The sequence below is a fragment of the Schistocerca nitens genome, chromosome 8 (genome assembly GCF_023898315.1).
Source record: "Schistocerca nitens isolate TAMUIC-IGC-003100 chromosome 8, iqSchNite1.1, whole genome shotgun sequence".
In the NCBI taxonomy this organism is placed as follows: domain Eukaryota; kingdom Metazoa; phylum Arthropoda; class Insecta; order Orthoptera; family Acrididae; genus Schistocerca; species Schistocerca nitens.
In genome coordinates, this window is record NC_064621.1 from 25,762,627 (window position 1) to 25,784,115 (window position 21,489).

Here is a 21,489-nt window from a genome sequence, read left to right on the forward strand (position 1 = left end):
TAAGGTCGTCGATCCCATCGGGTTATGGAAGGATGGGGGAGGAAGTCGGCCGTGCCCTTTGAAAAGGCCCATCCCGGCACTTGCCTGAAGCGGTTTAGGGAAATCACGGAAAGCCTAAATCAGGACGGCTGGACGCGCGTTTGAACCGTCGTCCTCCCGAATGCGAGTCCACCCCTCACTCGGTGTGGGTGGCTGACATACGGCCTGAGGGATCAGTGAAACAGCGTAGTCAGGCATCATATTTATTGGGATTAATGTACAGTACTGATCGTCTTCTGCAGCGCACCGGCAGGCGTGCTGATTCGCACACTCGAGTGCGACAAGGAATGCGTCGTCAGCCGCGTCCGTTGTGCGGGTCAGGACCCAGGAGCGAGTGGTGCGGGTGGCCCGGATAGGAACGTGCAGGCGCCAGCCTGGCACAGCTCTCTGACAGCTGGTGCGGCCCGCCCCGCCGCGGCACTCCAGTGAGGGACGTGCACTTGAAGGCCTGGCCAGACAGAATCCGGCCCGCCGCTGAGACGGACGGCGCAGCGGGAGGCCGGGCCAGTCAGCGGCCAGGGACGCCACACAGGCCGCAGCGGCTCTTGATGCGTCAGCTGTTACACTGTGGAAGAGGCCGAACCCCATTATTAAGCTTGCATGCGTAGCGGCATTGTGTTGGCGTTAGACGATTTGGAAGCTTCACGCGGGACACGTTATCTTTGTGAGAGTTCCTTCTTTTTTTCTTTTTTTTTTTTTTAATTGTAGAAATGAGTAGCTCGCACTAGCGATGCGAAATGGCACCAAGAAGAGGAGATGTTGGGTGCACAACATTAATAGCAAGAGAGAAAGCTTAGGACAATACCATCGTCTGTGTATTGATCTAGAGTCTGACGAAGGTTCTTCAAATATTTTCGTATGTCGCGAGAATGTTTCGAGGAACTGCATCGCCTGATAAAATGTAGCACCGAGAAGAGCACAACGAAATGGAGAAAGCCAATTGATACAAGGCACAGCCTAGCCATTTGTTTGAGGGAAGTTTTACCATTTGTGGCTTCTTTGTGCTTCAAACACAAGTCATATAATTTATTTCATTTCAGTTTCACTGCAACCCCACAACGTAGTTACGAGTGCAGTGACGAATATATCTGCAGTGTTTACGAATACAGCAAACGATAGTAACATCTAGTTCCGTATGTCCCGCTAAGGAGAACTTTCTACTTAATAGATTGTTTTGTTTCATTGTATTCATAACATTGTCATTGAATTTAAACAAACGTATCTTTGGTCGTTAACTTACCTATTCCTTCTATCGGCATAATTTATTTTAATCTTTTAACATACTTGACTACGGGCGACAGTCACCAGACCATAGCTTTTTCTTTTCGGTTAGGGCGTTCAACAGTCTCAGAAATTGTGAAACAAGTGTGCCAGGCAATATGGACTGTTCTACAACTCAAGTATTTACCTACTCCTACAACAAAGATGTGGAAGAAATCTGAAGAAGGATTTCTAGAACTCTGGGGGGTTTCCGAACTGAATTGGAAGCATACACGGAAAGCATATCAGGTTAAAATGCCCGAAGGATAGTGGATCCCAGTTCTTCTGTTATAAACAATTCTTTTCGCTGGTTCTCCTGGCGATCGTTGATCCATACTACGAGTTTACAGTAGTTGATATTGGAAATTACGGACGTCACAGTAACAACACTAATTCTGAGAATTCAGCTTTCTATCAAGAGTATATCGAGGGAAAAAGTATTCTACCTCCAAATCAGCATCGCGTGTATCATACAAAAAGTTGTATTCTCTCACCTCCTCTATACGTCTTTCTGTGTCCATGATTCATGCACTACGAGCTGCAAGACAAAAACCGCCTCACGCCGCTGCTTGCAGTGTGACCACGGAGCAGTTGAGTGCGCCAACAGATGCAAGCAGCCGCTCTGGCTTGTAATCTGCGACAGCCCGGCGGCGGCCGGTGCGGCAGGCCGCATGCCGGTGCGTCAGAGCCGCACTCTGTGTGACCGCCGCCATACAGTAACGAGCGATTCAACAGTGCGGCCTGCCGGCTGCGGTTCAAGGCCACAGGCCGGACGGACAGGCCGCATTCTGTCTGGCCAGGCCTTTAAAAGCGGGTGCCGACAGCGCACCATGACGGTGGGTACCGTGAAGGCGGGTGCTCAGGACCCAAACCAGCAGCACAGCGTACTGCCAGAGAGGCGGTGCGAAGGTGTCTCGCCTGAGAGGTTGTAGCCGGTTTTTAACGGTCACTCAGTACAGCCCTTCACCAGTGGAAGGCACAGACTCGTCCACATCTTCTTGAATCACGGCGGCGACAAAGCAGCAGTGGCAGCTTGCTGCAGCCAAGTCCCACTACAGCCGGTTGGCTGTGGCCCCCGGAGGCGAAGTCTTCTCTTACCAACGGGCACCACATCACGATTCGCCAGTCAAGTAATCCTGTATCTATCGAAATTGTCATTCCGTCGGAATCAGGGAGCAGACGGGATTACTAGTCACTGAGACTAAGGCTTCAGAATCTGTGGTAGGGTAAGACTGGGAGAGTGGATCACTTGCTTCAATGTGGGAGAGATGGAGCACAGTTACATTTAGCTTGAAGGCATGTTGAATAATGTCACTGAACATGGCCGCAGTCTCAGGTTATGCTTATTTGTCGGAAGATTCGTCTGTGCCACCAAAATGAAGAGCAGAATCTCACGCAGAGGGCAACTGATCCTATGCACATCAAAAGAGCAGAGTCATCTGCAAAAGTCAAATTCCTACATAATTTCGGACTCCACCACTTCTACACCTAAAAGATTAACACCTAAAAACTACTACCCCTAAGCTAACACAGACCAAACTTGTGGGAGAACTACTATTGCATCTATTGATAAAATCACGAATTTCAAGAAGAGGGCAGCAGCTGTATTCAGAGTGGTAAACTCTGCTCAAAATATTGAAACTGTAGAGAAAAAGGAGACTAACAAAAGGGAGAAAAAAGCACAAAAAGATCACTAAATGCAAATACTAGTGAACAAAAAACAGACTGAAGAAACTAAAAAAGAAAAATACTGCAAGTTGCACACCATGTTCATCAGATGCATGCATTGTAGAAAATTACGAAAATAACGTTGATGAGTAGGATGAAGATGAACGTGTTGGGTGTTGGGAAATCCATTATACGAAACTAATAGTAATGACGATTGGATTCAGTGTGCTTCCTGGTCAGGTTGCTCACGTGAATGCTACTCGACCTTTGGTAGTTAATGCAACTTCCGTGGCTAGAGGAAGACAGGCTAATGTTCGAACGAAACCAACACCTCATTACAAAAGTCTATGATCAATCAAGATTTATAATAAACTGATAAAATTGTTTTAAAGTGACATATTTAATATCATAATTCTGTATTCATTACCACGCATTAGAAATAAAAATTTCTTATTTTAATTGATTCTCTTATTCATGCGTACCTATTATTATATCGTCTACTTCTCTTTGGTCCGTCGCGCCCATACATCTATGGATGAGATGGATCACTCATGTAGATGTTCATTTTATCATATCTTATTTTGGCAGTGTCTCAATAACATGGTATATTGTACATAAGTTTACATGACACTCGGTACGAACACACTGCCATAATTAAAAGAAAGCTTTAAAAAATAATCAAGTTTCATGCTGAAGAAGAAAAGCAGCTGAGCTCGGAGCTTACATGTTATTTCCCCCCCTCCTTTTTTTTTTTTTTTTTTTTTTTTTTTTTTTTTTTTTTTTTTTTTTTTTGCGAGTCGATGAGGATGATGTGGTGTCACCGCTAGACACCACACTTGCTAGGTGGTAACTTAAATCGGCCGCGGTCCTGTAGTACATGTCGGACCCGCGTGTCGCCACTGTGGGATCGCAAACCTAGCGCCACCACAAGGCAGGTCTCGAGAGACTGAGGAGACCTCGCCCCCAGTTGTACGGACAACATAGCTAGCGATTGGACGTGCTAAGCCTTGCTCTCATTTGCCGAGAGATAGACAGTAGAATAGCCCTCTGCTAAGTTAAATGGCGACCACCTAGCAAGGCGCCATTGGTATCAGTGCCAATAGCTTACGAGTATGCAGGAGAGATGTATTCCAACAAGAGAATAAAGTTAAGTATTAAAAAAGCTACGTATTTTTCTTTAGTGCATTTATAAGTCTCATGTTCCAGACTTCACGCCCGTCTGCGTTAGCCTTGCGTGCCCTATCGGCTACAGCATTGTGTCTGAGCTGTATGGTCTAGACACAACAGATGAAGTGGTGATTATGTCAACGTACACGCCCCGTTCCGAGAGGAGAAAATGCATGACCCGACTGGAATTCGTACCCGCGGCTTCGTTATCGAAAGTCACCAAAGCTAACGACACGGTACAGTCTTGCCACTGGTTCCACGCGACATGAAGCCGGAAGGTGATGGTAGCGAGTTTAGGCAATCTACGAAAATCTAGATGTTGTTCTCTCTTTACCCTTTTGTGTGGCCTCGTTGTCTCTGTAGCTACGCCATGGGAAGCAAGGAGACGATGTTTGTTGGGGGTCGGTATCCTCGTTCTGTAACACAAACTGCGCGCAATTAATAACTGGGTTATTTATTCATAAGGAAAGATCTACTTAAACTAAGTTTCCATGTTCTGTGGAACAAGCTCTCTTCCGTACAGCCCACGTAGCCTCAATGCAGTTGAAGTAGAAGACCGCTGCGTTCACTATAGGGTTAGTATGTGCTGCCTGTCTCTGTGCTAGAGGCAAAGTCTGCGGCTCCGTCTCGGTCACACGCTGGAACTCCACGGCATACGGACTCGAACTAACTGATGTAAGAGGCTCGAACTAACTGATGTAACAGGCTCGAACTAACCGACTAAATGGCTAAAACTCGAACCAACTGGCCAACTAACTGGCCCTTTGGTCCGTGGCGGCTGCCGGCTGAGAAGGCGTTGGTGGCACGTTTCCAGCGAGTCTTGTCATTGCCTCTATCGATACTCTCGCCAGAGTACGCCAGCATACTGGAGACACTTGTTGTAGAGGAAAAGCATCTGTTGTTCATCTTCTTCTTTTCACATTGGACAATTCAGAATTACGCTATTTCAACTGCATTTTTCCTATGTCTTGCGCCCAGGCTTTAACTTAACACAGTATTCCCACGTTTGTTTGCTACACTGTTCTTTCCTAGCTTCAGTTCACGTTTTGCCAGTTTTTAGTTTTCGCTTGGAACCAAGGTGCTCCTGGAATTTATGGATATCCTCAGTTTATCAAATGCAATCAACAGATATGCATAATCATGTGTGCCTATTCTTCCATAGTACAAATTGCAATAGCAATGGAGTGTTTCTTATATATATACGATGATGTGGCTCAAATGCCGCTCACACAGGTTTGAAGTTATATGTTACAAGAGAAACGTTGCAAATAATTGTTTCCATGAAATTCCCTAAGCTCACAGTGGTATGTGGAATACATCTACATCTATACTCAGCAAAACATCTTACTGTGTGCTCTCCGGTGTAATCATCAATTCTTGAGATTTTTTCTACCTCGGTCAACCAGACCCCTTTGATTTTCTTGTTGAGAAAGTGACGGAAAATCCGATTGATCAACCTTGTAGCACTCATACCGAGAATGTGGCCACAGAAAACTACGAATGGTGCCTGTGATCTTTTCTACTTGTGTATACAGTTCATGTTTGTAAAGTCTCCTGAATTCGCCATTTTCTTTGAGCTGACGTAGGAATTACCTCAAGATTTGTCGTTCAAATCTGTCGAGCAGACTTTTTTTTATCATAAAAAGGCATTCTGTGCAGTAATGTTACACCTCGGCACTAACTGACACTGTCCTTTTCTTGTAGACACTTTTAATTAGTTGATTAAAATTTTACGATCCGTGATGCGAAGGCTTCTTTTTCAGAGTAGTTTCGCCAGCCGCACTCTTCTGGGCAACTGAACTTCTCAATCCCTTTACCGTTCCCTTCTTCTACCTCTTATATTCTGAGTAGTGACGTTCGTAATAAATTCAGTTTTCCCGAAATCCCATCTTTGCTGCTTGTGTATCCAGTCCATTGATTTTCGCTGCAGCTGTATCTAACGAACCGCAGAAAGCATTCGGGGTCATCTGCAAAGACCAGGTAGATCAACCTCAAATTTATCTTCTTCGCCCAACCCTGAGTCCATTTTCAACACATTTGTCACTCATTGTTTCCCGCCAAGCTTGGATCTTAAGTACACAGCTGAAAAGTAGCGGCAAGAGTCCATCTCTTAGCCCGACTCCGGAATTGATCTCAAAAAGCTTCTGACATCTCTCCCTCGAACATCTCTTTGGGGGTGGTTTCGGTAAGAGTCTGTCAGATGATAATCCTCGTTTTGTTATAGAATCCAAATCGTTTGAGGTTTTCGATAGGAGTAGCCCATTCAATTGAATGAAATGCCTTTTTGAAGTCTACGAAGGTCATCACGAATTTATCAAAAGTACATGGTGTGTTCAGCTCATGAACTGTTTTTCTGTCGTAGCCTGAACCGCTTTTGAAAGAAGTTTCTGGATTATTAAGAGAAGAGAGATGCCACTTCACTTCCAGTGAAGTGGGTGGACCAATGCGGAGAAATACTCAGACGTAAGTTCCTCAGATGTATCGGATTATCAAAGGTAGTTCCCTACTTTCTTCCAAATTTCGGCAGTTATTGAGGCTTCACGTGGTACTTTTGCGTTCTTTAGTGAATGCATGATGTTTAATTTCTTCTTCTGTAGGAGATAGCGAGTCAGGACGGTTGGGTCCGTTTTCTTCGAACTAGAAATTCGGTTTTGGAGCCTCGCAACAGTAGAAGGAATCGAAATTATGTGCCAGAATATGGTAATCATCTTCATTATTGTAGGCAAGTTTAACATCGGGCCTCTGAGGTGAAGACTTGGGGAATTGTACTTGCAGAAGTTAAGAATCAACTCGCAAATTCCATGCATGCATGTCGGACGGAACATTGCTTCGTACTATATACACCGAAGAGCTAAGGAAACTGGTACACCTGCCTGATATCGTGTAGGGCCCCCCGTGAGCACGCAGAAGTGCCTCAACACGACGTGGCATGGACTCGACTAATGTCTGACGTAGCGCTGGAGGGAATTGACACGATGAATCCTGCAGGGTTTTCCATAAATCCATAAGAGGGGGTGCAGATCTCTTCTGAACAACACTTTGCAAGGCATCCCAGATATGCTCAAATAATCTTCATGTCTGGGGAGTCTGGTCGGCAGCTAAAGTGTTTAAACTCAGAAGAGTGTTCCTGGAGCCATTCTGTAGTAATTCTGGACGTGTGGGGTGTCGCATTCCCCTGCTGGAATTGCGCAAGTCTGTCGAAATCCGCAATGGACATGAATGGATGCAGGTGGTCAGACAGGATGCTTACGTACGTATCTAGATGAATCAGGGGTCCCATATCACTCCAACTGTACACGCCCAGCGCCATTACTGAGCATCAAACAGTCCCCTGCTGACATGCACGGTCCATGTATTGACGAGATTGTCTCCATATCCGTAAACGTCTATCGCTCGATACAATCTGTTCGTCCGAACAGGTAACGTGTTTCGAGTCATCAACAGTCCAATGTCGGTGTTGACGGGCCCAGGCGAGGCGTAAAACTTTGTGACGTGCGGTCATCAAGGATACACGAGTGGGCCTTCGGCTCTGAAAGCCCAAACTGATGATGTTTCGTTGGATGCTTCTCATGCTGACACTTGTTGATGGCCCAGCATTGAAATCTGCAGCTATTTGCAGAAGAATTGCACTTCTGCCTCGTTGAACGATTCTCTTCAGTCGTCGTTGGTCCCGTTCTTGCAGGATCTTGCTCCAGCCGCAGTGATGTCGGAGATTCGATGTTTTACCGGATTGCCGATATTCACGGTACAACTCGTGAAACTGTCGTACGGGAAAATCCCCACTTCATCGCTGCTTCAGAGATGCTGTGTCCCACCGCTCGTGCGTCGGATATGACGCCGTATTCAAACTCACTTAAATCTTGATAACCTGCCATTGTAGCAGCAGTAACCGGTCTAACAACCGCGCCAGACACTTGTTGTCTTATATAGGAGTTGCCGACCCTGAATGTTTACATATATCTGTATTTGAATACGCATGCCTAGGCCAGTTTCTTTGGCGCTTCAGTGTAGTACAACACAGACACTACACTACAGTATTGCATACCGTAGGAAGGTGATGTGACGAGTGAAGACAGTGTCTCACCCTGTGCGGGAATCACGGGATTATAAACCGAGCACAAGAGTGTGAAGACATCACGACAAACGGAGATTTGGGCCGATCCTGGAAACGTGCTTGGATCGCTGAAGTGGTTAAGGCAATCGCTCGCGACAAGTGGGAGATCCGGGTTCGAGTCCCGATGCAGCTCAATGGATTTGCTTCTCAGGAAATTGTGGTCTTACGTAAAATCGGTAAGCGGGTCGAAGGCTTCCATCCAGTCACTCACTGATCAGTCTGGCCCTGCAACAGAAGACAGTAAAACGAATGCTGAAATTTTAAATTTAGCATTTGAGAAGTCTTTCACGCAGGAGGATCGTACAAACATACCGCCGTTCTAGTCTCGTACAGATTCCCGTATGGAGGACATAGAGATGGACATCCCTGGGGTTGTGAAACAGCTGAATGGGTTGAGAATAAATAAATCGCCAGGTCCTGATGGGATTCCAATTCGGTTTTACAGAGAGTACCCTACTGCATTGGCTCCTTACTTAGCTTGCATTTATCACGAATCTCTTGCCAGCGTAAAGTACCGAGCGACTGGAAAAAAGCACAGATGACGCCTGTATATAAGAAGAGTAGAAGGACGGATCCTCAAAATTACAGACCAATATCCTTAACATCGGTTTGTTGCAGGATTCTCGAACACACTCTCAGTTCAAATATAATGAATTCCCTTGAGACAGAGAAGTTGCTGTCCATGCATCAGCACGGCTTTAGAAAGCATCGCTTCTGCGAAACGCAACTCGCCCTTTTTTCACATGATATCTTGCGAACCGTGGATGAAAGGTATCAGACGGATGCCAAATTCCTTGACTTCCGGAAAGCATTTGACTCGGTGCCCCACTGCAGACTCCTAACTAAGGTACGAGCATATGGGATTGCTTCCGAAATATGTGAGTGGCTCGAAGACTTCTTAAGTAATAGAACCCAGTACGTTGTCCTCGATGGTGAGTGTTGATCGGAGGTGAGGGTATCATCTGGAGTGCCCCAGGCAAGTGTGGTAGGTCCGTTGTTCTTTTCTATCTACATAAATGATCTTTTGGATAGCGTGGATAGCAATGTGCGGCTGTTTGCTGATGATGCTGTGGTGTACGGGGAGGTGTCGTCGTTGAGTGACTGTAGGAGGATACGAGATGACTTGGACAGGATTTGTGATTGGTGTAAAGAATGGCAGCTAACTCTAAATATAGTTAAATGTAAATCAATGTAGATGAATAGGAAAAGAATCCAATAATATTTGAATACTCCATTAGTAGTGTAGCGCTTGACACAGTCACGTAGATTAAATATTTGGGCGTAACATTGCAGAGCGATATGAAGCGGGACAACCATGTAATGGCAGTTTTGGGGAAGGCTGATAGTCGTCTTCGGTTCATTGGTAGAATTTTGGGAAGCTGTGGTTCATCTGTAAAGTAGACCGCTTATAAAACACTAATACGACATATTCTTGAGTACTGCTCGAACGTTTGGGATCCCTATCAGGTCGGATTGAGGGAGGACATAGAAGAAATTCAGAGGCGGGCTGCTATATTTGTTACTGGTAGGTTTGATCATCACGCGAGTGTTACAGAAATGCTTCAGGAACTCGGGTGGGAGTCTCTAGAGGAAAGGAGGCGTTCTTTTCGTGAATCGCTACTGAGGAAATTTAGAGAACCAGCATTGGAGGCTGACTGCAGTATAATTTTACTGCCGCCAACTTACATTTCGCGGAAAGACCAGAAAGAAGATAAGATAAGAGATATTAGGGCTCGTACAGAGGCACATAGGCAGTCATTTTTCCGTCGTTCTGTTTGGGAGTGGAACAGGGAGAGAAGATGCTAGTTGTGGTACGAGGTACCCTCCGCCATGCACCGTATGGTGGATTGCGGAGTATGTATGTAGATATGTAGATGTTGATGAGATGACATGCAGTAAGCAGACCACGATCCAAGTCAATGAGCTCTTCTGACCGACCCACTCTGCCCTCACTGCTTCTCTACTGACAACACGATACTCCCCGCCTCTTTTTGTTATTGACGTGTTCACTCCTCGTGACAATCAGCGGTCAATTCCGCATTATATATAGTGATCTCCGGTCACTGTAGATCAGATATCGTATCTATTGCTATACTGGGACATACTGTGTGACAACCACACGGAAGCATCATAACATCTATTCCGAAGGAAGTATCTGAAACAGAAGCGAAATTTCAGTTCACATGGTGTTAGGAATTACGTGTGAAGGCAGCAAAAATGTTTATATTGTGTGATGTGGCGACACCTGGCGACATATATATATATAAGCTTTCTGCAGTTCGACTGCTTCTAGAATTGGAAGTGAGTGAATGAGTGTCATTTTATGGATTTCCTCCTCACTGTCTGCAACATTTTTATCCGCATTCGTTTGTTTTCACGAGAGTGAGGACGCCGATAACCCCATCATTGAGCGTCCATAAGCTCTAAACACACACACAGACACACACACTGCTTCTAGAAACAGTACCAACTGAATATCAGTTCTAGATAAGTTGTAAAATTTCTTTTCTATCTGTCGATCGATATACCAATTAGATGAAGAGGAAGAATATGAGAACTTTCAGGGGGACATACAGACGTATCATTATTCCTTGCTGGTTTATAATATTGATCAATAAATAAGAATCTTCAGGTTTTCGCGGCGCAAAGACTGCTCCATTAAGTTTCGGGAATGCAGCCGCATAAATTCTGCTTCTTCTCCTAATTTATGCGGCTGCATTCCCGAAACTTAATGGAGCAATAAATAAGAAATTTTGTTGATTAGGTCTTCAAATTAAAAAAAAAACCAACAGGTGCATTGTATTAATGTATAAATGTTGACGCATGATGTTGTTGTCACTCGCTCCTTACACACTGTGATGCAACAGGCGGACGTGTACCGATTCTCGATATCCTGGCCACGTGTCCTTCCAACTGGAGATCTTGACGTCATCAACCAGGCTGGCATCGACTACTACAACAACCTCATCAACGAGCTGCTCGCCAATGGAATTCAGCCTCTGGTGAGTCAGGGTAAAGAGTTTTCATTTCAAACAGGATCATCTAGAAGGGTATGCATTTGCAGCTTGCAGTTCAGCAATTCTAGCTTTGAATTTTGCAATACATTTCTTTCTTTCTTGTGTGTGTCTATCTCTTCATGGTAACATAACTGATAAAACCGTCATTTTCTACAGTCTGGCCCACACATTCGACTCGTAACAGTACTGTGCGTGTTTTCCTGTCTACTCATCAACTCTACTGCTAAATTAACCAATTCGGATGGCTAGTCCCATGAGCTCATTTCTTATTGAATCGGTGTTATATGGTTTTGGCCACCAGTTCATGAGTCAGCTACTAACGTTATAAATTTTGGTAGCAAAAGGAGGAAGGGGTGAGTGCCAATTAGACTATCTTTATGGTGTCCCTGCGTAAAGATGGTAAATAAAACTGATGACGTTCTCGGTGAGAATCTTGCCGGCCGGTGTGACCGAGCGGTTCTAGGCGCTTCAGTCTGGAACCGCGCGACCACTACGGTCGCAGATTCGAATCCTGCCTCGGGCAGGGGGCTGATGACCTCAGATGTTAAGTCCCATAGTGCTCAGAGCGATTTGAACCATTTTTTGAGAATCTGTATTAACATTTAGTCCTTTCACATATTTCCATCTTCAGCTGTATCTCGGTTCCAACAGTATGCGAGGTGCCACTAAAATTTCCCCAAAAATGTGAACATTTGCTTCACATCTTAAATTTAACCCTCTCCTTCAACGTAGTCCCCTCGCACCTGTATGCAACACAAATTTCTTTTTTCAGGAAATTCTCTTCTTGCTATTGACAGTATGCATTATTTATCCTCTCTACTTTGGTCGTCATCAGCTATTTTGGTGCCCAAATAGCAACAATCATCTACCACATTTCGTGTCTCATTTCCTAATCAAATTCACTCAGCGTCACCTGAGTTAATGGCTCTGAGCACTAAGCGACCTAACTTCTGAGGTCATCAGTCGCCTAGAACTTAGAACTAATTAAACCTAACATCACACACATCCATGCCCGAGGTAGCATTCGAACCTGCGACCGTAGCGGTTGCTCGGCTCCAGACTGTAGCGCCTAGAACCGCACGGCCACTCCAGCCGGCTCACCTGAGTTAATTCGTCTACATTCCATTACCGCAGTTCTACGTTTTAGATATTCTTAGCATAACCCCTTTTCAAGAATTGATTTTCCAAATCCTTGGTCCTCTCTGACATAATGTCAATGTCAACGGCAAACCTCCAAATTTTAATTTCTTCTCCCTGCAGATTAACGCCCTTTCCAAATTGCCCATGGTTTCATTCACTACTTGTTCAATGTGCAGATGGAATAACATCGGGGACAGGATGCAACCCTGTTTCATTGCCCTTTAAGAGTCCTTTAATTCTTGCACTTGGAGTCAACATTCTGTACAAGTTTTATTTAAGCTCTCGTTCCCTCTATTTTATCGCTGCTCCCAGACTGCGGAGAAGTGTAATCTCCTGAATTTGGTGGTGTGTCGCCTTGTGCAGGTGACGATGTACCACTGGGACCTGCCGCAGGCGCTGCAGTACCTCGGGGGCTGGCCCAACGAGTTGATGGTCGACTACTTTGTTGAGTACGCCAGGATACTATTCGAAAACTTTGGCGACAGGGTGAGTCCCAGTCAAGCTGAACTTTCTTATTGGAGTGTTTTTTTTCCGAACTTTAGGAAAACATCTCCCTTCACAGGTGAAATGGTGGATCACGTTCAACGAACCAGCCGTTTTCGTGAGCTGGTACGCGGCCATAGGAATGGCTCCCTCACAGAACGCTTCCGGCATCGGCGACTACTTGTCCACCCACACACTGCTCAAGGCGCACGCGCGCGTCTGGCACCTGTACGACGAGCAGTACAGAGCGACACAGAACGGTGAGTGTTCTATTGCTGCTTCATTAGTCGCTTGATCACGGATGCTGATCACTTCCATTTTAGTCTGTTTTCTGTACACTAAGGTGATAAAAGTCGAGATATTCACATATACAGAGGGCAGTAAGATCGCATACACGAGGTATAACGGGGCAGTACATTGGCCGAGCTATCATTTGTACTCAAGTGTTTCACGTGGAAAGGCTTCCGACGCCAGATTTCGCCGCACTGTCCTAACGGATTCGTTCGTCGTAGTCTCAGATTGCTTTCTGCAGTTGTTTCACGCTGTGCTGCTTGTCTGTTAGCACTTACAACACTACGCAAACGCCACTGCTCTCGGTCCTTACGTTAAGGCCGTTTGCCACTGCGTCGTCCTTTGTGAGAGGTTATGCTTGAAATTTGGTATTCTCGGCATAATCTTGACACTGTAGATCTCGAAATATTGAATTCCCTAATGGGAATTAACAGAGATTAAACGAGAGATGGTAGTTGGAGCTAGACGCATGAGACATTCAATTTCGGAAATCGTTAGGGAATTCAATATTTCGAGGTCTACAGGGTCAAGAGTATGCCGAGAATACCAAATTTCAAGCATAACCTCTCACGAAGGACGACGCAGCGGCAAACGGCCTTCACTTAAGGACCGAGAGCAGCGGCGTTTGCGTAGTGTTGTCAGTGCTAACAGACAAGCAGCACTGCGTGAAACAACTGCAGAAAGCAATCTGAGACTACGACGAACGTATTCTTTGGGGCAGTGCGGCGAAATCTGGCGTTAACGGACTGTGGAAACAGACGACCGACGCGAGTGCCTTTGGTAACAGGACGAAACTGCCTGCATCCCCAGTCCTGGGTTCATGACCGTGTCGGTTGGAGCCTTGACGAGTGAGTAACTGTGGCCTGGTCAGATGAGTCCCGACTTCGGTTGGTAAGAGCTGATTGAACGTTTAGAGCGTGGCACAGACCCCACGAAGCCGTGGACCCAAGTTGTCAACGAGGCACTGTGCAAGCTGGTGGTGGCCCCACAATGGTATGGACTGTGTTTACACGGAGTGGACTGCGTCCTCTGTTCCGACAGAACCGATCACTGACTGGAAATGTTTGTGTTCGGCTCCCTGGAGACCATGAGTGGACTTCATGTTCCAAAAAACCATGGTCTTTTTATGGATGGCAGTACGCCATGCCAACGGGCCACAGTAGTGCGCGATTGGTTTGAAGAACATTCTGGACAGTTAGAGTGAGTAATTTGACCACCCAGATTGCCTGACATGAATACCACTGAATCTTTATGGGCCATAATCGAGAGTTCAGTTCTTACTCAAAATCCTGCACTGGCAACATTTTCGCAATTATGGATGGCCATAGAGGCAGCGTGGCTCAGTATTTCTGTAGGGGATTTCCAGCGACTTGTTCAGTCAATGCCACGTCGGGCTGCTGCACTATGCCGGGGAAAAGGAGATCCGTCAAGATATTAGGAGGTACCCCACGACTTTTGTCGCCTGAGTGTATCTCTGCACATCTTCCATTTTTATATACTTGGTGCTTTTCCCTTAATTTTGTACACGTTTGTACACATGTGGACAAGTTTTATTAATTCACAATTAAACAACCACAGAAGTTCGCACTGCCGGCCGGAGTGGCCGAGCGGTTAAAGGCGCTACAGTCTGGATCCGCACGACCGCTACGGTCGCAGGTTCGAATCCTGCCTCGGGCATTGATATGTGTGATGTCCTTAGGTTAGTTAGGTTTAAGTAGTTCTAAGTTCTAGGGGACTTATGACCACAGCAGTTGAGTCCCATAGTGCTCAGAGCAATTTGAACCATTTGAAGTTCGCACTACCTAAACAAGCTGCATCGGAGCGATCGAGCAAACTTGGTAGTCGAATAATGGTACCCGAAACTCTGTAAGTCTTTTCAGTCTCATTATTAGTACAGGAATTATTAGTCTGTATAGCAGTCTATAATCGAATCCAGTAGCAGGCAACCAGGTTCCAGTACCGCCTCACGAGGATGATGTCAACAGTCGTCACTCGGTGAATGATACGTCGCTACTAGGTTGCGGGACCAGTAACGTGCAGCCGTACTTGTCCTGAGCTGCTTTCACGTACAGTCTTTTTGGCTCGTAAACATCGATTCATTCTCTGACGAAATCGATATCGCTATCCGGGTGAGATACAAGACTTCATATTATACTAGGGCTCAAAAACTTTTATTCCACAGTGTAAATAACGGAAATAGCGAGACAAACGTCCATATGCTACAAGTCCGCACTCGGACGAACTCACAAGAGAAACTACATAAGCAGATTTATGGAAACTATATTTTGTCACAATTTAATCATGTCAGGCTGAAAACACTTTGAGAGTGTATTTGACATCGTGAGGTACATGAAACACTGTCTGGTACCATGTGAAAGCAGTCACAAAGAAAAGTTGGGTCAGTTACTAAAATTACCTTCACGAGTTATCACAAAAGCTAGAGAAATATTATTTAAGCAAATACATTGCAGAAGAAGCACTGTAAGAAGCTGTTTGATACCACAAGACACACGTGGTCGGAATCACTAAGAGGTATCGGCTAATTTAATGAATAAGAAACCATGGAACATCAAAATAACTGAAGGCAGTATTCAAATAAACTGCACTCTGAAAAGACTGGGGAATCATAAATTATTCCCTAACTAGCCTCGACATTCGAACAGCTATGGATCCCAATGGTGACCCTCAGTGCAGCCAAAAAACGTAACTGGATGGTCCTACTGTGACCAGCCCCAAGAAGCCCGTGTTTTCTCGAGATGTCTCGCTCCACACACACATAGAAAAACAAGTGACCAATGCCAACTACTGCAACTTAAGCCTCTCGACCTCTTTGGTCAGTTATCTCCACGTCTATTCACGAACCTAAGGTTTTCGAGTTTATATTCTTTGCAAACCGATGGCCTTATGAAAGTTGCTAGGTGATCGCTGTAGCTGCTGTCACAAAAGGAGAAAAGGAGCACGGTAAACATGTCATTAACCTACAGGTGTCGGTAATTTCTCTCATTGTTGCCCATATTTTACTCTTTTAAACCAAAGAGAGACTTAATATCGCTCTTCCTGTGAAACGGGTCGGCCCTATACTCTGCTCATGCGTTTTCCTCTCTTGAAGGCTACCTGTAGCAGGAGCTCAGACATTCGTACTTGTCGTACATATGACAGAATCACAAACCCAGAGGAATTTTATAGAAAAAGTTTTTACTTTCCTATAAATTGCTTTAAATATGTTCGTCATGTACTTGATGTTTACTCTACTGGGAACTTCAGTGTGAGCTGAGTTACAGACTGTTGGAAGACCTCTTGTGTGACATACAAACGTGACTAGCCGCAAAATGCAATCGTAACATGTGTGACATTACTTCCACAGCAGATTTGTAGCCCTTGTAGTGTTTCGTAGCATATGACTCTAATCAGTTATGTGAGAAATCGGTAATCTAAATTCAGTTCCTTGCTATACAGCTCACAACAGACGGATGATTCTGTTAAGTTTTTGATAGCTGGGAAGACCATGAGAAGTGCTGAAACGCAGTCACGCTTTCGGCACACAAACCAAATCAGATGTGATATAATCGGTTAGAGCATAGACATCTTAGATTATAGCATTGTTGTTAATTAATTAAATGTGCAACTCTACCCTTGGTCACTCTGAATAATCAAAATGGTGTCTCTCCTGGAAATTATTGTCTGCATGATGAATTATCCGTCCCCACGCATAGCAGTACGGAAATGTCGGACTCCGGGTACGCCTGTTGGGCACACGCTATTCGTATACGGGCATGCTGTTAGAAACAAGCTCAATAACTATGCGACTTATGATGCTTAATAGCAATTTGTAAAGTAGTAGGTCACCCGTGATCTAGGGATACCAGCACGGTAGCTCAGCGTGTTCGGTCAGAGAGCTGGTTGGTCTTCGTAATAAAAGAAAAACTGAGTGAAGGGTCAAGAAAACGAACTTCAACGGATGTCATATGACGTCCTCTAAGATCAAATATAACAAATCTGGAATGAGATTTTCACTCTGCAGCGGAGTGTGCGCTGATATGAAACTTCCTGGCAGATTAAAACTGTGTGCCCGACCGAGACTCGAAGCTGTGAGGACCGGGCGTGAGTCATGCTTCGGTAGCTCAGAAGGTAGAGCACTTGCCCGCGAAAGGCAAAAGGTCCCGAGTTCGAGTCTCGGTCGGGTACACAGTTTTAATCAGCCAGGAAGTTTCATATCAGCGCACACTCCGCTGCAGAGTGAAAATCTCATTCAGGAAACGTCCCCCAGCCTGTGGCTAAGCCGTGTCTCCGCAGTATCCATTCTTTCAGGAGTGCTAGTTCTGCAAGGTTCGCAGGAGAGCTTCTGTAAAGTTTGGAAGGTAGGAGACGAGATACTGGCAGAAGTGAAGCTGTGAGGACCGGGCGTGAGTCGTGCTTCGGTAGCTCAGATGGTAGAGCACTTGCCCGTGAAAGGCAAAGGTCCCGAGTTCGAGTCTCGGTCGGGCACACAGTTTTAATCTGCCAGGAAGTTTCATAACAAATCTGTCCCGGGTTTGAAACTCGCCACCGCTTAAATTTTGATTAATACTCAGCATTGTCGGTCGAAGACATCCGGCATAAGAAGTTATCCTCATTCTGCCATTCACCTCATCAACGGACTTGCACTTGGAGTGGGAAACTGCCCCTAAAGGCGGAAGAATCAACAAAGATCAACGGCATGAGGATGCAAAAGGCAATGGGAAGCACTGCATTAAAGACATATAATGTGCATCTACAGGACATGTGGCCTGTAACTGAAGAAGTGTCATGATGATCTCTCCGTTTGCAAAAGATTCTGGAATACTCCCCCATTCGGATTTCCGGGAGGGGACTGCCACGGGGGAGGTGACCATGAGAAAAAAATTGAATAATCAACAAAAGGGTAACGTTCTACGAGTCGTGACGTGGAAAGTCAGAACGTTGAATGTGGTAGGGAAGCTAGAAAATCTGAAAAAGGAAATGTAAGGGCTCAATCTAGATATAGTAGGGGTCAGTGAAGTGAAATGGAAAGAAGACCACGATTTCTGGACAGATGAGTGCAGGGTAATGTCAACAAAAGCAGAAAACGACATAACTGGAGTAGGATTCGGTATGAATAGGGAGGTAGGGCAGAGGGTGTGTTACTGTGAACGATTCAGTGATAGGGTTGTTCTTATCTGAATCGACAGCAAACCACCATCGACAACGATAGTTCAGGTATACATGCCGATATCACAAGCTGAAAATGAAGAGATAGAGAAAGTATATGAGGATATTAAAAGTCTTAAAACAATACACAAAGGGAGGTGAAAATCTAATAGTCATGGGGGACTGGAATGCAGTTGTAGGAGAAGGAGTAGAAGAAAATGTAACTGGAGAATATGGCCTTGGGACAAGGAATGAAAGAGAAGAAAGACTAATCGAATTCTGTAATAAATTTCAGTTAGTAATAGCGAATACCCTGTTCACGAATCACAAGAGGAGGAGGTATACTTGGAAAAGGCCGAGTGATACGGAAAGATTTCAGTTAGATGGCCAGACAGAGATTCTGTAATCAGATACTGGATTGTAAGGCGTACCCAGGAGCAGATATAGAAGTGTAGGCAGAAGTTTAAGAGATCAGTCACGAAGAATCAGTACGGAAAGAAGTGGGATACGGAAGTGCTAAGCAACAACGAGAAACTCTTGAAGTTCACTAAGGCTGTAGATACAGCAATAAGGTATAGCTCAGCGGGCAGTACAGTTGAAGAGGAATGGACATCTCTAAAAAGGACCATCACAGAAGTTGGGGAGAAAAAAATAGGTGCGAAGAAGGTAATTGCGAAGAAACCATGCGTAACAGAAGAAATACTTCAGCTGATCGATGAAAGAAGGAAGTACAAAAATGTCCATGGAAATACAGGGGTACAAGAAATGAAAGTCGCTGGGGAAAGAAATAAATAGGAAGCACAGGGAAGCTAAAACGAAATGGTCGCATGTAAAATGTGAAGTAGTCGAAAAAGAAATAATTGTGGGAAGGACTGACTCAGCATATAGGAAAGCCAAAAGAACCTTCGGTGAAATTAAAAGCAAGGGTGGTAATATTATGAGTGCAACGGGAATTCCACTGCTAAGTGCAGAGGAGAGAGTGGATAGGTGGCAAGAGTAAACTGAAGCCCTCTGTCAGGAGGAAGATTTGTCTGACATAATAGAAGAAGAAACAGGATTCGATTTAGAAGAGACAGGGGATCAAGTATTAGAATCAGTATTAAGATAGCTTTTGAGGACTTAGCTAAAATAAGGCAGAGGGACAGACAACATTCCATCAAAATTTCGACAATCGTTGGGGAAATGGCAACAAAACGACTATTCACGTTGGTATGTCGAATGCATTTGTTTGGCAATATAGTGTCTGAATTTCGGAAAAATATCATCCACACGATTCCGAAGACTGCAAGAGCTGATAAGTGCGAGAATTATCGCACAATCACCTTAACTGCTCATGCATCCAAATTGCTGAAAAGAATAATACACGAAAGAATGGAAAAATAAATTGAGCAGTTTTGGTTTACGAAATGTAAAGGCACCAGAAAGGCATTTCTGACGTTGCAGTTGATAACGGAGGCAAGACTAAAGAAAAATCAAGACACGTTTATAGGATTTGTCGACCTTGAAAAAGCGTTCGAAATTCTGAAATGGTGAAAGCTGTTCGAAATTATGAGAAAAGTAGGGGTAAGCTACAGGGAGAGACGAGTAATATACAGCATGTACAGGAACCAAGAGGGGTAATAAGAGTGGACGACCAAAAACGAAGTGCTCAGATTAAAATGGGTGTAAGACAGGGACGTCCTCTTTGGCCCCTACCGGTCAATCTGTACATCGATGAAGCAGTGATGGAAATAAAATAAAGGTTCAGGAGTGGAATTAAAATTCAAGGTGAAAGGATGTCAGTGATACGATAGCTGATGACATTGCTGCCCTGAGTGAAAGTGAAGAAGAACTGCGTGATCTGCTGAATGGAATGAACAGTCTAATGAGTGCAGATTATGGACTGACAGTAAATCGAAGAAAGACGATGGTAATGAGAATTGGCAGGAATTAGAAAAACGATAAACTTAACATACGGATTAATGACCCCGAAGTAGATGAAGTTAAGGAATTCTATTAGCTAGGCAGTAAAATAAGGACTGACGCAAGGAGCAAGAGGAAATGAATAGAAAACTAGCACTGGCAAAAAGGGCGTTCCTGTCCAGCAGAAGTCTCCTACTATGGAACATACGCGGTAATTTGAGGAGGAAATTTCTGAGAACGTACATTTGAAGCACAGAATTGGATGGTAGTGAAACATGGACTGTGGGAAAACCGGAAGAGAAGAGAATCGAAGCATTTGCGATGTGGTGCTACAGACGAATGTTGAAAATTAGATGGAGTGATAAGGTAAGGAATGAGGAGCTCCTGCGCCGAATCTGAAAGGAAAGGAATATGTGGAAAACAGTGACAAGGTGAAGGGAACATCTGTTAAGACATCAGGGAATGACATCCGTGGTACTACAGGGAGGTGTAGGCGGTAAAAACTGTAGAGGAAGACAGTGACTGGAATACATCCAGCAAATAATTGAGGATATAGGTTGCAAGTGCTACTCTGAGATGAAGAGGTTTGGACAGGAGAGGAATTCGTGGCGGGCCGCATCAAACTAGTGAGAAGACTGATGACTAAAAAAAGAAAAGTACTGCAAGCAGAGCTGGTTTGCGATCCAAGGGACCGAAGCGGCAACTTGGGCGGCGAAGCTCAGAGCTACACCAGAGGCGCCCGAGTGCAAAATTTACATACAATTTGTACCGTAATCAGCAGCGAAAATCCCCACATGTGAACGTATATAATAATGCTGGTAGAAGCACAAACTTTGCATTAAACACGAATTCGCAAACGAGCCGAGGGAGAGAAACTGGGAATTTGTTGTTACGAGCCGCCACTGATATCTCTATCAAAAATTGTCCTGGTTAATGAAAAGTATTTAGAACATGGGAATGTTTCCACGAAAAATGTCTAAGAACCCTAAATACAGTCAATAAACGACAGTACATAACTGTATTGAATGCCTGCCGAATGTAAAATACGATGAAATACTGAACTGAGTATCATGAAATCTTTCATTGTCAAGGATAGTAATTGCCTTTAAATCTGTTGAATTCGTACCATTAAGAACAACACGTCAAAGACTAGAAAAATTTAAGTATAATTATCTTATCAATGGCAAAAAATGCCTCTACATGTACTGAAGTCAGATGGGAATCATACTTGACTTTTTCAATAGAACATTTCTATTTCGTATC

General features: G+C 44.7%; 1 protein-coding gene across 1 annotated transcript in view; it reads left to right on the plus strand.

Moving 5' to 3' along the window:
* The window catches only part of LOC126198860 (myrosinase 1-like), a 61,326-nt gene that overhangs the window by 13,483 nt on the left and 26,354 nt on the right, over positions 1 to 21,489 (plus strand). Inside the window, exons 3-5 of the mRNA XM_049935455.1 lie at positions 11,116 to 11,250; positions 12,769 to 12,891; positions 12,968 to 13,148. Of these exons, the coding sequence (XP_049791412.1) occupies positions 11,116 to 11,250; positions 12,769 to 12,891; positions 12,968 to 13,148 (439 nt within the window). The remainder of the gene's footprint in view (positions 1 to 11,115; positions 11,251 to 12,768; positions 12,892 to 12,967; positions 13,149 to 21,489) is intronic.